Source organism: Phycodurus eques, chromosome 18 (genome assembly GCF_024500275.1).
Source record: "Phycodurus eques isolate BA_2022a chromosome 18, UOR_Pequ_1.1, whole genome shotgun sequence".
NCBI lineage: Eukaryota > Metazoa > Chordata > Actinopteri > Syngnathiformes > Syngnathidae > Phycodurus > Phycodurus eques.
In genome coordinates, this window is record NC_084542.1 from 1609356 (window position 1) to 1625000 (window position 15645).

At 46.5% G+C, this 15645-nt stretch overlaps 1 protein-coding gene across 2 annotated transcripts in view; it reads left to right on the forward strand.

Annotated features, from left to right (window-relative positions):
- Positions 1 to 15645, forward strand: part of slc16a10 (solute carrier family 16 member 10) — a 43889-nt gene that overhangs the window by 26500 nt on the left and 1744 nt on the right. For both annotated transcript variants that reach the window (XR_009770280.1, XM_061703977.1), the window contains exons 3-6: positions 2731 to 3154; positions 9535 to 9678; positions 13126 to 13354; positions 14149 to 15645. The exon at positions 14149 to 15645 is cut by the window's right edge. Coding sequence is in view for 1 of the 2 variants with exons in the window: in XM_061703977.1 (XP_061559961.1) it covers positions 2731 to 3154; positions 9535 to 9678; positions 13126 to 13354; positions 14149 to 14366 (1015 nt within the window). In the remaining variant the exon portion in view is untranslated. The remainder of the gene's footprint in view (positions 1 to 2730; positions 3155 to 9534; positions 9679 to 13125; positions 13355 to 14148) is intronic.

The window sequence follows — 15645 nt, forward strand, 5'->3', positions numbered from 1 at the left end:
CTCACCAGTTGTTCACCAGTGCGCCCATTCTTCGCCACCCCGACCCCTCCCTCCAGTTCGAAGGTCGAGGTTGACTCCTCGGACACGGGGGCAGGGGCTTTCCTCTCGCAGCGGGACCCCAAGACCCAAAAACTTCACCCCTGTGCCTTTTTTTTCCCCGTTGTGTGTCCCCTGCCGAGAAGAACTACGACGTCGGCAACCGAGAGCTACTGCCCATTGTGTGGGCCTTGGAAGAGTGGAGGCACTGCCTGGTGGGGACTGAACTTCATCATTTGGACAGACCACAAGAATCTCTCTTACCTCCGTTCCGCCAAACTCCTTAACACTCGTCAAGCTCGCTGGGCTCTCTTCTTTCGCAGGTTTAATTTCAGTCTCTCCTTCCGTCCTGGCCCCAAAAACCGCAAACCCCCCTCCAGCCCTGACGAACCGGAACCAATCCTTCCTTCCTCCTGCTTCGTTGGAGCAGCCACTTGGCAGATTGAACAGGTAGTTCAGGAGGCCCAAAAGACTCCTCCGGAGCCCAAGACCGGGCCTTAGACCAGCTTGTCGTCAGGATATCATCCGCATACCAACGGCCAGATGGAGCGGGCGAACCAATCCCTTGAATGCCCTCCTTTGTATTCCCACACACAACCCCTCCTCCTGGAGCTCATTCCTCCCATGGATTGAGTACGCCCACAACTCCCTCACCAGTTCCGGTACCGGAGACAAATTCCTTGTGTTGGACATACTTGGCAAATAAAGATGATTCTGATTCTGATTCATGGCTTACTGTGGTTACCAACCCCCATTATTCAAAGAACAGGGGGAGGTAGTGGCAGTCCCTGCCGTCAAGGATCATCTCCGGAGAAACCGAGGCAGTGTGGAATGACGACCGAGCGGCGTTGACCCCGTCCGCCGCACGCAATAAACAGCTCGCGGACTGTCATCGCTCCCTGACGCTCGGAATACAACGTGGGCCAATTTGTCTGGCTTTCTTCTCATGACCTCCCGCTTCAGACAGAGTCCCGGAAACTCACTCCGCGTTTCATTGGTAGAATACCAAGATCATCAATCCCACTTCCGTCCAATTGAAGGTTCCACAGTCTCTGAAAGTTCATCCCATATTCCAAATCTCTTTGCTGAAGCCTGTCTCCACCTGTGCCCTAAGCCCTCCGGCCGACCCCCCCCCCCCCCGACCCTCCAAGTTGTTGACTACCATCCGGCCTTCACGGTGTCGCGCACCCTCGACGTGAGGCCTAGGGGGAGGGGGTTCCAGTACCTTGTCGACTGGGAAGGGTACGGGCCGGAGGAGCGTTCTTGGATTTCCCGGAAGCTCATCCTCGACCCTACTCTTTTGGACGACTTCTACGCGGCTCACCCGGGGAAGCCTGGCAGGACGTTGAGAGTGGGGTACTGTCATATACTGCTCTGCAGTTCTATTGGAGTCAGGAGGGCGCTTTGTGTTCTCTCTCTCTCCCCCCTCCCCTCTCTGTTTTCAGCACCTGTCTTCAAGCAGCCTCATCACCACCGGTGTGTATATAAGCCTGCCTGTTCCCGGAAATCCTCGCCTAAGTATTGCAGCCTCTCCTAGCGGTACCACGGCCCACCTTACTCAAGTAAGCCACTTAACTCCTCGTTCCCTTGTTAACTCTTGTCTCCTCGTTCCCAGTGCTCCCCTGTGTTCCTGACCCACGTCATTCCTGCCACCAAGCCAGCTGCCTGTTCTGTCCACTGCCTGCCACCTGTCCGCCTGCCAACACATCCAGGACCACCTCCACAACCTTTCCTCAATAAACTGTTCATCATTTTACATCTGCCTCCGCCTGCTCTTGGGTCCAGCTACTCCCCACACGTGACGAAAAGACCAAAAAAACCCAAAACACAAGGCTACGTAGCAGAGTAGGCTGCGTGGCACAGTATTTTAGCAGTAAATATTAATACGTGAAAGCGATTGTCTCAAGCCTGAAAGAGTTGACCAGCTTTTCTTCCTGTCTCAACTTGTGCAACAAGAAACAAAAGGTAAAAAAGTAGCAGGTTGTTTTAGGAGTCAAGAGAACACGCTGACAAACTTCCTAAAACCTCCCCTCTAAACCGTTAATTTCTTCATACTTTTACTGGTTAAATGGTAGGCATACTTGAATGTTACTTTGAGCACTTTATTATATTTATTTGAACTTTATTGCTGCCAGATATTTTGAATGGTATTTGCCCCGTGCAAATTAGTTTCATTTTATTTGTATGCATCTTTAATTTATTTAGTGTTTTCTATCTACAGTGTGTTCATAAATGAATGGAGAGAAGAGAAGATAAAATTGCTATTCATTTCATGAAATTTTAAGAAAAACCGTCGTGATAGACTTCATTATCAGGAAATTAAACTACCTAAAGGTATATAGGGATAAAACATTTTGTTCGCATCACACAGCACTACTCTGGACACTGCACTATTATACTGTACGGTCTCCACTTTGCTACAGTGTTCTGTTTTTTTGTTTTTTTGTTGTTGTTGCTTGCCCTCCATTTCCCCCCTCCAACAACATTTACTGTGGCCAGTAGCCAAATGCTGAGAAGTAAATGCATACAACCTTTGTTCTGATGCATTTAATGGGGCATGGTTGTTGCAGTTTCTGTTTTTTGACCAAAGCTAATGCTGACCCCGACCCCATGCGCAGTGGAAAAAAATCAATAATAAGTCTAGATAAAACGACTAAATACAAACTAATTTGTATTTTTGTATCCCCACTGCAGGTCTCTAGGCCCCATGTACTTCACCTATGGCATTGTGTTTTCCTGTGGCTGCTCCTTTGCCTACCAGCCCAGCCTGGTCATCTTGGGCCACTACTTTAAGAAGCGTCTCGGCTTGGTGAACGGTATTGTGACTGCTGGCAGCAGCCTATTCACAATCAGCCTTCCCTTTTTGCTGTCCAGCCTGCTGGACAGACTGGGCCTCCAGAACACCATGCGTGTCCTGTGCATCTTCATGTTTCTGCTCATGTTGGCCGGCTTCACCTATAAGCCTCTGCTGCCACGCAAGCCCAGAAGCACACGTGGTGGTTGTCCGCCCATTAGCCAGTTGTTCAGCGTCAACATTTGGAAATCCGTGGGATATCGCATATGGGCTTTCGGCATCCCAGCAGCCCTTTATGGCTACTTTGTGCCTTACGTTCATCTGGTAAGTTTATTGTTTCTATTTATATCTCCATGACTTTTACTCTTGTTGCTAATAAGAGCGAGTGAACACACAGTTTAGCGCCCACTGTTTGGGATCTTAGTAAATCGGGCCCTGTATGTTTTTTCGAGGCAAAGTGATGACGTTTTCAAGGGATTCAGCCACAATTTGCAAGATGGATGGTTAAATGTTAGATTTCGGTCATTTCAAACATACCTTTCAGAAAATTAAATGCGGTAGAATCTCAGAAATTTCCCACACAATGCCTTCCGGGTACCTGGTCAACCTGTTTGTATACAGAACAATTTTTCCTGAGAATAAGGATAATACAATAAGGGTTTTTTAGTGGCCTAATGCTGATGTTCTTAATGGAGTTTAAGCGGAGTGTGCCAAGTGGTTGGCTGAGTGTTTTATTTGGGCAGTTACAAATAGACTTCCAGAAAATAAAGTACAGTGGAACCTCAAGTTTCACGCACTATCCGTTCCCGGGACCCTGGGCGATCGTTCGTATAGCAAAACAAATTTGCCCGTCGAAAACAATGGTAGGCAAACTGTTAGGTTGCTCGAACCTGTTGTCACGCTTCGACGAAAACAGGATCCCCTCTTTGCAGCTCTCGTTCAACCAAGACAGTTCTGTAAACAGGTGTCACTTTTATTGACTCACCCTCATTTCGGGCAACAAGATGTGAAACATTGACGCAGAGAAAACATCTTAGTGGGAGCGCTGCTGTGCAGGGTCTTGTGTTGGCTCACACGGTGACTTGTTTTATTTGAACATTTTTGACTCTGTTTTTATTCGTAGCGCATCCTGTTCTAAGGTTCCCGGTCAGTGTTTTTCTCTTCTCCTCTGTCTGCTCCTCAGACTGGGGTCTGACGGGGCTAAGTCTGCAGCCTCAGCGCCACTGCTGCGCTTGTCATGGAAAACAATAGTCTTCGATGATGTGACAGGGCACAGGAAAATGAAGGAAGGCTGAAACATGGGTCAAATAACACATTGTTCTGTTTTCCCTGAAAAGAGTTCCATCTGAACCTCAAAGACGGAAACGCTATCTGGTAATTTTACATAAGAGCTTTAAAATTGGTGCGCCGGCTTCTAATAAAGCAAATAGCGTCTCTTTGTTTACCATGGTGATCCTGGATCACTTGCTTTTGTAGTCAAAGAAGTAATGGACCATCCTGCTGGTACTGAAGTACTGTCTGTCTGCTCTGTCTGACCGTGACTCTACCTATCCACCAAATCTCTATGATAACTTGTACTGGTACTCTTTAGCACTGATATTAATTGACCTTGCTTTGTATTTATTTCTGTTAACTCAATCAACACATCAACAAAACAACTATTAATAAAGTAGGTGAACTTTAGTGGCGATAACACCAGAAGTCCTGCAGCCCAGACATTTGGCTTTTCTACCTTTCATGCCCAAAGTGGTGGCTGGTTTAGTTTTTTCACCATCTTGTCACCATTGTTGTGTAAATGAGGCAATTACTCTCTACACAACTACTGAGAGGGACCTTACCTTACCTTACCTTACCTTACCTTACCTTGCCTTTAAGGCTTCTTTATACTCGCGCGGGTGGCGACCACGCTGACGTCACTGCGGCTATCGATGCTCGAGCGCAACCCACGAGTTACCTCTGCATTTTTTTTGGGCCATTTCCAGTAGCCGTTTTTACTTTCCTTTCAGTAACATGGAACAAAGCAACAACGATGGCGACCGTGGAAGAGTGTCTGCAAGAACAAATGGACCTAGATGACCAGATGATATGTTTAATCATGCTGCAAAATCGATCAAAAAGGCGGTGGCGTAGACGGTATGTAGAACCGAGGGACCACGCTGAGTAAGTCATCACAGCATGTGACTAAAACGGACCAATCACGAGAGATGATCTCCGCGGCGTTCTACGTGCAGCAACAGTTTTTGCCGTGTGCGCGTCAAGCGACGCAGAGGAGCCACTCGGACCAATTCGTCAGTCACGTGATGCAATGCGGGCGTTGTCGGCCGCGCGCCCGCGGGAGTATAAAGAGGCCTTAAGTCATGATATTTCCACTTTTGTGACTACAAATAATTTTCTCCTCCCTTCTTGGTAAGATCGACAGTTTGTTTGTCATTTCTTGTTGAGATTGATTGCTGATGCACTAGTTTCAAACAGGACCTCTTTACTTATAACTTACTGCAATGAACGATACAAACACATCAATCTGTGCAACGTGGATAAAGTGATAGAGAATAAAAATACCCCCATGCATTTAGGCTACAAAACTATCCCGTGTTCTGAGATGTTGGCATGTCCTTGTTTGTGTGTTCGACCGGCGTTTTCAGCACTTCAACCCTCTACGTTGTCTGAACATACTTGGCACTGCCACACCAACTCCTTTCTGCATTTGCCACAACGCTAACGGTTCTTCCTTTGTCCATGACCGTTTCCATTTGCTTCATCACCAAATTTTCAGATAGTCTCTCTTTCTCTCTCTCGCTGCCTGCTTCGTCAAGATATGGGATGACATTGTACACATACTTGGATTTCAAGTCACATGCCACCCAGAACTTGATCCCAAACTTGCATGCATTGCATTTTTATGGAATACAAATTTTGACACAAAGCAATGCTTTTCAATTCAGTTAACTCATTCAATACTGCCGAGCTGGAGTCTATCCCAGGTGACTTTGGGCGAGAGGCGGCGTACACCCTGGACTGGTCGGCAGTCAATTGCAGGACTAACATAGAGAACCATCCACACTCGCCCTCAGAAAGGCTGGAGCCAGGATTCGAATCCTGAACCTCATAACTGTGAGACATGCGTGACATTTGTCACCCAGTTGTTGGTTTAAGATTGTGTGTGACCACAATATTGTCATACCGCTGCCATGTATTATGTGTTGTATGAACAGATCGACTGTCGTCACTGACATGTAGACACAAGCAAGCCCCTTTGACACAGCTGTAAAAGGGAGCTTTTTCCTGGCTTTTCCCTGACACGCAATGGGGATGGAGACCAACTTCCATCTTGGGAGGTTATATCTGAGCTGTAACAGAGATGGGATGGTCTGTGTTAAAGGGAATTGCAGGAAGCTGGAAAACGGGTGTGTAGGTTTAACACCCGAACGGTGTGTGCCCTGTTGTGTTCATAACATTTTTAGCTTGAGACGCTGGCGCTGATGTATTCATGTACAGTATCTTAATTACTGTACTTGACACACTTAGCCATCACCGGATGGAGCCCTCACTGCCACTCGCACTGCCTGCTCTCAGCTATACCGCCCTCTGATAAATCGCCACACTCTTCCACACCTGTTGACCTCTCCCGAGTCCCTGAAGAATACCATGATCTCTCTCTAGGGTTCAGCAAAGACCTGGGCATTTCTCAACCCCCCCCCACCTGCCGTATGACTGCGTAATTAATCTGCTGCCGGGGGGGACCCTCTTCCCTTCAGCCGTCTCTACAACCTTTCCCGACCTGAGGAAAAAGGCAATGGAGGACTGTATCCGTGACTCTCTGGCTTCCGGACTCACACGACCTTCTTCTTCTCCAGTAGGGGCCTGCTTCTTTTTTTGTTGAAAATAAATACACCACTCTCCGCCCATGTATCGACTACCGTGGTCTCAATGACATCACCGTCAAAAATAAATCTCCTCTTCCCCTCATCGACCCCTCGTTTGAACCCCTCTGTGACGCCCGGATATTCACCAAGTTGGATCTACGGAACGCCTACCACCTCATCCGTATCCGAGAGGGGGATGAATGGAAAACCGCTTTCAACACCCCTCTCGGACACTTTGAATACCAGGTCATGCCGTTTGGATTGACTAATGCTCCCGCTGTCTTCCAGACCTTCATTGACTATGTCCCCTGTGATATGCTGAACCGGTTTGTGTTTGTCTATTTGGATGACATTCTCATTTTCTCCTGCTCCCTTGAAGAACATCACCGTCATGTACGCCAAGTCCTCCAACGCCTCCTTGAAAACCGCCTGTATGTTAAACCTGAAAAATGTGAATTCCACCTCTCCTCCGTACACTTCCTGGGCTAAGTTATCTCTAAAGGACAACTACAACCCGACCCCGCCAAGATCCAAGACGTCATTAACTGGCCAACTCCCACCACCCTCAAAGAACTGCAACGTTTTCTTGGATTCTCCAATTTCTACCGTCGATTCATCCGTAATTACAGGAAGGTCGCAATTCCCCTCACTAGCCTCACATCCACTTTCAGTGGACCCCGGCAGCATCCCAAGCATTTAGTCAACTCAAGACTCTGATCGCCAGTGCACCCATTCTTCGCCACCCTGACCCCCCCCTCCAGTTTGTGGTCTTGGTTGACGCTTCGGACATGGGGGCAGGGGCTGTCCTCTCGCAGCGGGACCCCACAACCCAGAAAAGTCACCCCTGTGCCTTTTATTCCCGTCGTTTGTCCCCTGCCGAGAGGAACTATGACATCTGCTCCTGAGAGCTGCTGGCCATTGTATGGGCCTTGGAAGAGTGGAAGCACTGGCTGGAGGGGACTGAACTACCATTTATCATTTGGACAGACCACAAGAATCTCTCTTACCTCCGTTCCGCCAAAACGCCTTAACCCCCGACAAGCTCGCTGGGCTCTCTTATTGAGCCGGTTTAATTTCAGTCTCTCCTTCCGTCCTGGCTCCAAAAACAGTAAACCAGATGCCCTGTCTCGAATTTACTCACCCCCCTCTATCCCTGACAAACTGGAAGCCACCCTTCCTTTCTCGTGCTTCATTAGAGCAGCCACTTGGCAGATCGAACAGGTGGTTGAGGATGCCCAGAAGGCTCACCCCGATCCCAAGACCGGGCCTCCAAACCGCCTGTTCGTACCCGTTTCTGCACGCTCTGACGACTTTCAGTGGGGCCACCACTCGGAACTCACCTTCGTCCCGGCATCACCCGCACCATTCACTTCATCCGGCAGCCCTTCTGGTGGCCCAGCCTTGTTAAAGACACCAAGGAGTTCGTCCAAGCCTGCTCTGTCTCTGTCCGAGGGAAGTCTTCATACCTGCCCCCAGCTGGGCTGCTGTATCCATTGCCTAGCCCAAGCCGCCCTTGGTCCCATATCACTCTGGACTTCGTTACCGGTCTACCCCCCTCTGAAGGTAACTCTATCATTCTCTCTATTGTTGATCGCTTTTCTAAATATGTCCATTAGGTTCCCCTCCCCAAACTACCATCTGCCTTCGAAACTGCTAACCTCCTTGTCCAGCATGTCTTCAGACACCGGTATCCCCATCGACATCGTCTCTGACAGAGGTCCTCAGTTCTCCTCCCAGGTTTGGAAGGCATTCTGTAGAGCAGTGGGCGCAGTAGCCAGCTTGTCCTCAGGGTATCATCCGTATTCCAACGGCCAGACGGAGCGGCCCAATCAATCCCTAGAATCAGCCCTCTGTTGTGTTGCGGCATGCAACCCCTTATCCTGGAGCTTATTCCTCCCATGGATTGAGTACGCCCACAGCTCTCTCACCAGCTCCGCTCCGTATGTCCCCGTTCATGGCTTGCTACGGTTTCCAACCCCCACTGTTCAAAATACAGGAGCAGGAGGCGGTGGCGGTACCCTCCATATAGGATCACCTCCGGAGAGGCCAAGCGGTGTGGGAGAACATCCGGGCGGCGTTGACCGGGTCCGCGGCTCGCAACAAACTGCTTGCGGACCGTCGTCGCTCCCCAATGCCCGAATACAAGGTGGGTCAATCCGTCTGGCTCTCGCCCCACGACCTTCCACTTCAGACGGAGTCCTGGAAACTCACGCCGCGTTTCATTGGTCCGTTCCCCATTACCAAGGTCATCAATCCCACTTCCGTCCAATTAAAGTTTCCACAGTCCCTGAAAATTCATTCCACGTCTCTTTGCTGAAGCCGGTCTCCACCTGAGGCCTCCGGCCGAACCCTCTCCACCCCCCCCCCCGGATTATTGTCGACCATCCGGCCTTCACGGTGTGTAATAGCTCCTCGTTCCCTTGTTAACTTTTGTGTCTCCTCGTTCTCAGTGCTCCCCTGTGTTCCTGACCCACGTCATTCCTGCCAACTGTCCACGCCGCCGCCTGCCAACACATCCAGGACCACCTCCATAACCTTTCCTCAATAAACTGTTCATCATTTTACATCTGCTTCCGCCTGCTCTTGGGTCCAGCTACTCCCCACACGTGACATTTTATCTCCAAGTTATTGTATCGATGAGCTGTTCCCCAAGCCAACAGCCTTTCGGAACGATGGGCTAAAAATTAATGTTATGTGCACATAAGTATGCCGAAGACTTAAAATAGTGTGTTATCAGAAAGGCATTTGTGTTTTGTGTATATTGCCACTATATTTTGTCTTGTTGGGCCAAATTGAAATCAAGACGCTGACAAATTAGCTTGCTTTATTTCTGGTGCACAGATGAAGTATGTGGAGGAGCGCTTTGGGGAGGATTCCAATAAAGAAATTCTGCTCATGTGCATTGGCATCACGTCCAGTGTTGGGCGACTCATCTTTGGCAGAGTTGCTGACTACGTCCAAGGAGTCAACAAAGTCTACCTGCAGGTATGTTTCCAGCCCCAACAGACAAGTTAGTCTTGGTTTACCCGTATGTTGCAACATTTGAATGGCAGGGTTAGATGTGGCATAGACAACGTGAAGGCATGGCTCCATTACTCCTATAATATAAGCTGTGTGGGGGATATTTCGGGGGCACACTTTGGGCCCTTTAGTACCAGTTGAGCATCATTTAAACAACAAAGCCGACCATGAGTTTTGTTTTTGACCATGTCCGTCCCTTCTTGAGCTGGTGAGGCACTGACATCAGTCCGGCTTTTCGACAGTTTAAACGTATTTTAAAACACAATATTTAAACATTTCCATGTTCATCAACTAACTAGTATTGGTGCTTTTGTTAGTTGCCATTATCTTCTACACATTTCACTTCATAGGCCATCAGTTTCAGTCCAATAAAGTCCTGTAATAAAAAATACTTGGAATACTTTTCAAAGTATTTTTGTACTTTTTTATAGTCATGTTTTGACTTTAGTAACGTTCGGTCACGAGTATCTTCAGATCAATTAATTGCTACATTGTGATATTATCATGGAAATATTGCCACGATATTGTATGCGACACATTCTCCTCTTTAGTTCTCCCAGTATGATTGTGTTAGTATGAAGTTGTTGCTTTAATAAACCAAACAAAAACAACAACCCATTTACAATGTACAAACACATGTTGTGACAATAATCTCCATATAAAACTGTCACTATAAATCAGTCTTGACCTAACGCATTTGCTGTCACAAGATTTAATCATATTTATTTTTCAAAGATGGCTGGATGGATGATACTGTATGAAATACTGTAGTCATACAGATGTGCTACCACAGCTAATTAATAGAATGATTATATTGGGTGTAACGTGTGTATGTGGGGGAGGGGTGCAGGCCGTGGAATTCAGAAAGCTTCTTATGTATGAGGGCTCAGACAATGGCCTGCACGTGTAAAATCTCATGACCTCTCTTTCTCCCTTGACACACACACACACACACACACACACACTTGCATACTTTCATCTTACACTTGAAATTTACAGTACTTAGGACTTGGACTTACTCCCCGCCTCTGCTAATAACTCTCTACAGTAGTCGGACCAGAAGGATGCGCATGTACAACCCCAATTCCAATGAAGTTGGGACGTTGTGTTAAACATAAATAAAAACAGAATACAATGATTTGCAAATCATGTTCAACCTCGATTTAATTGAATACACTACAAAGACAATATATTTAATGTTCAAACTGATCAACTTTATTGTTTTTAGCAAATAATCATGAACTTAGAATTTGATGGCTGCAACACGTTCCAAAAAAGCTGGGACAGGGTCCTGTTTACCACTGTGTTTACATCCCCTTTTCTTTGAACAACATTCAATAAACAATTGGGAACTGAGGACACTAATTGTTGAAGCTTTGGTGGTGGAATTCTTTCCCATTCTTGCTGGATGTACAGCTTCAGCTGTTCAACAGTCCGGGCGGGGTCTCCGTTGTCGTACTTTACCCTTCATAATGCGCCGCACATTTTCAATGGGAGACAGGTCTGGACTGCAGGCAGGCCAATCTAGTACCCGCACTCTTTTACTACGAAGCCACGCTGTTGTAACACGTGCAGAATGTGGTTTTGGAATTGTCTTACTGAAATAAGCAGACGTTGCTTGGATGGCAGCATATGTTTCTCCAAAACCCGTATGTACCTTTCAGCATGAATGGTGCCTTCACAGATGTGTAACTTACCCATGCCATTGGCACTAACACAGCCCCATACCATAACAGATGCTGGCTTTTGAATTTTGCGTCCATAACAGTCCGGGTGGTTCTTTTCCTCTTTGGCCCGGAGTGCACGACGGCCACAATTTCCAAAAACAATTTGAAATGTGGACTCGTCGGACCACAGAACACTTTTCCACTTTGCGTCAGTCCATCTTAGATGAGTTCGGGCCCAGAGAAGCCGGCGGCGTTTCTGGGTGTTGTAGAGAAATGGCTTTTGCTTTGCATAGTAGAGTTTCAAGTCGCACTTACGGATGTAGTGCCGAACTGTATTGGTTTTTTGAAGTGTTCCTGAGCTCATGTGGTGGTTTATTGATTGATTGTTTATTATTTACACATCGATGTCGGTTTTTGATGCAGTGCCGCCTGAGGGATCGAAGGTCACGGGCATTCAATGTTGGTTTTCGGCCTTGCCGCTGACATGCAGTGATTTCTCCAGATTCTCTGAACCTTTTGATGATGATATGGACTGTAGATGATGTAATCCCCAAATTCCTTGCAATTGTATGCTGAGGAACATTGTCCTTAAACTGTTGGACTATTTTCTCACGCACTTGTTCACAAAGAGGTGAACCTCGCCCCATCTTTGCTCGTGAATGACTGAGCCATTCAGGGAAGCTCCTTTTCTACCCAATCGTGGCACCCACCTGTTCCCAATTCGCCTGTTCACCTGTAGGATGTTCCACACAGGTGTTTGATGAGCATTCCGCAACTTTCTCCGTTCTTTTTTGCCACCTGTCCCAGCTTTTGGGGGAACGTGCTGCAGCCATAAAATTCTAAGTTCATGATCATTTTCTAAAAACAATAAAGTTAAATGTCTTGTCTTTGTAGTGTATTCAATTAAATCTAGGTTCAACATGATTTGCAAATCATTGTATTCTGTTTGTATTTACGTTTAACACCACGTCCCAACTTCGTTGGAATTGGGGTCGTATGTTTCACATTCTCCTATCAAGAATTCATATGATTCGTAGTGTGTCAGCGTTGTCCAGCGCAGCCTCGTCCCAAGTCCAGAACGAATTCGATGGATCCCTTCGCCTGAGTCAAGCGTGTGGCTAGACCTTAGAGGATAAATAAGGGAGATTTTCTTCAGCGACGACAAATCGCTGCACCTTTGTGTTGCTATTTTGTCATTCTCGACCAACATTTCTAAGGAATGTCTGTACTCGCTGGGTGTACCTAAAAAGTTGCATGTGAGTACTGTGTACAGAAATGTTTAGAGCAGTACATTCGTGATTAATAAACGACTTCTCAACTGAAATGTTTGAAGAGCTCGAACAAAAACGCCTGAAATGTGTCCTTTTAATAATCGTTTTTTTTTAAAAGGATGGTTGTCCTTCGATATATCCTGCCAACAGCCCCTTCCTATTGTTTCCAGTCATCCGTTAGTTACTGGGCATGCTGCACACGTGAGCCATATTTGCACACATGCGTTAACAAGATCCTGTGGACATGTAATTATTGGCGTTAGAGCGCAATCGGGGGAAACAATGCGAGATCAACTGCAAGAAAAACAAGCCCCCCGCCTCTTTTCAAATTGGCTGCTATATTTTATGAAGGCCTTGGCCTGAAACAAATCTGGAGAAGGATTCAGGGAAACATCCAACAAAACAAGGTAAGGGGGGGGGGGGGGGAAATCAATAAAAGAACATTTCCATTTACAACCTCTTTAACCTCCCAGGTGACTTCCTTCTTCGTTATTGGCCTTTTGTCTATGATGATCCCGCTTTCCAACGTCTTCGGCGGACTGATCGCAGTGTGCCTCCTCATGGGGATCTTTGACGGCTGCTTCATCTGCATCATGGCTCCCATCGCCTTTGAATTGGTCAGAGCCGAGGATGTGTCCCAGGCCATCGGCTTTCTCCTGGGCCTGATGTCTGTGCCCATGACTGTGGGACCCCCAATCGCAGGTGAAGCAGGACAGGACTGGGGGGCTGTCCAGTTGACAGATCTTTTTGTATTATACCATTAAGAAGTACAGTGATAAACATTTTCAGTCAAATTAATTTGCCATAACCAAGCATAGCAGAGAGGAAACTGAGGTCAAACCCAGTCCCTTCCTGGAAGTTGGTTGAAGCAAGTTGGATGATTTTTTTTTTTTGTATTATTATTTTTTTCCCTCCAATTTAGAATTGAACATTTCCACACAAAATAAAAAAAAAAAAAAAGTTTTTTTTTTTTCTTCTACTTTGGTCAATTCATTATTGTGTAACTGTAAAGGTTGCAGTGTTAATAAGGCACGTCTTGCCATCTTATTATAGATGGATGGATAGATCATTTAGATCTTAAAAAAAAAAAAAAAAAATGGAGTCATCTCAAGTGAAAGGAGAGAAGCTTCAAGGCTGCTGACTTGCCCCAACTAGTGTTCAGTTTGGCACATTACACACACTGAATTTGCATGATGTATAGCGAAAACATTTATTTTTAATGCATAACATGATAACCTCTATGAAACATTACTCAGTATGCCTGTTGTATATTAGAGACTATTTACTTTTCACTCCATGACAAGTTGGTACACGTTTGACTTCGTTTTATTTTTATTGGAACAAGTCTGGACATATATTGGCGAGCTCAAGGCACTTTCAAAATATAATTGCTTTATAAATGGCAGTAATAATAGAGTATGAAATACTGTAGTCATGCAGATGTGCTATCACAGCCATACTTTAAAACTTAAGATGCTCGCCTTCTGTTTCCATAGGCTTCCTCAGGGACAGACTCGGAAACTACAACTTGGCTTTCTACCTGGCAGGCATCCCCCCACTCATTGGAGGGTCTATCCTGTGCCTGATCCCCTGGGTGGAGGCCAGGAGCAAGAAAGCGAAAGAGGAAGCGCTCAAGGATGTCAACCAAAAGATGTTGGAGCACGACAAGCCTCCAGAAGATGCACAATTCAAAGCTGGAGAGTCTATCCTCTAATTGCCCCCCCCCCACCTCCCGCCAGACCCCCCCCCCCCCCCCCTACCCCCACACCCCCTCGCTAAACTGTGACACAACAGGGTCTGACTAAGACAGTTTGTGTGTGATCAGTAAGGATCCTAATGAGTGCCTTGAGTAGCAGGTCTGAAAATGCCAAAGTGAGGAAACAGTAAGAGGTTGAAGGACTTTAACTTATTCACTGCCGGCCCTCCCAGCGAAGAGGGATATTTGACGTCTAACGCCGTCAATGGCAGTGATTTAATTGAACATGAATGTGATCGCGAGGAACTATGCAATGAAATGTGAAGTCTTAACAATCTGGAAAACCAATGTTGTCTTGAAGGGAATCCAAAAGGAAGCGGCGTGATAGCTGACAGATTTAGCCATCCATTTTCCACTCTTGTTGAAGACAAGATGGCACACTAAAGGGAAATCCCTGTTTCAACACACTCATATATTTTTGGACAGTAACACCAAAGTACATTTAAGATTTGATGATATAGGAAAGCAGTGGTTTGTGAGAAATGAATTTGCCTTGCATTACCATATTGATGTCCTCTAATCGACTTGGGATTCAGCTAAAACTTCAACAGGGTTTCCTCATGATTTTTTTTCAGTTTATAAACCAAATGAAAATGTGGTTCTTACATTATAACATCTACGGCCATCACATCACCACCCTCCTCCTAACTAGCAATCTGACAATGTAGAACACAGAAGACATGAATTTACTGCAACAAATGTTGGGAGTAAAATTCCTTACTTCTTCGTCATGTCCTTAAGCCGCACACGCGTTGCTGCCGCGGGTTCTTTGCGCGCACATTTCATACGCTCGAGACCGAGTGTAGTTTGCGATTCGGCAATAACTCAAGAGTGTATAGGTTGTAACAAAGTCCGGGTTCGAAACAAAACAGGTGAATGACCTCATAAAAGGACCACTTTACCAAAGTAGTATTTTTAACCTGAGGCGAGAAAACAATCAGAGGACACGTGTTTGACGAATTATTGACTAAGGGCACATTCTCCCATTTGCGTAAGGGGGGGGGTACGTATTTGGCCGCTTTTTCTGGCTGTGCAAATTCTCCCACGGACTTAAATCTGTCATTTGATGAACCTTCATGCCAGATGCGCGCTCTTGCGTGGCACAACCCTGAAATCTGGGTGTTCCCCGTCAAGTCGGCCATCGTGCGTATTCTTCCATTGGCATACACACGTTTCCTCCTTTATATTGACTTGAAGGTTCAGCTCTCCAGGCAGGCCAAAGATCCCCATGCCTGAC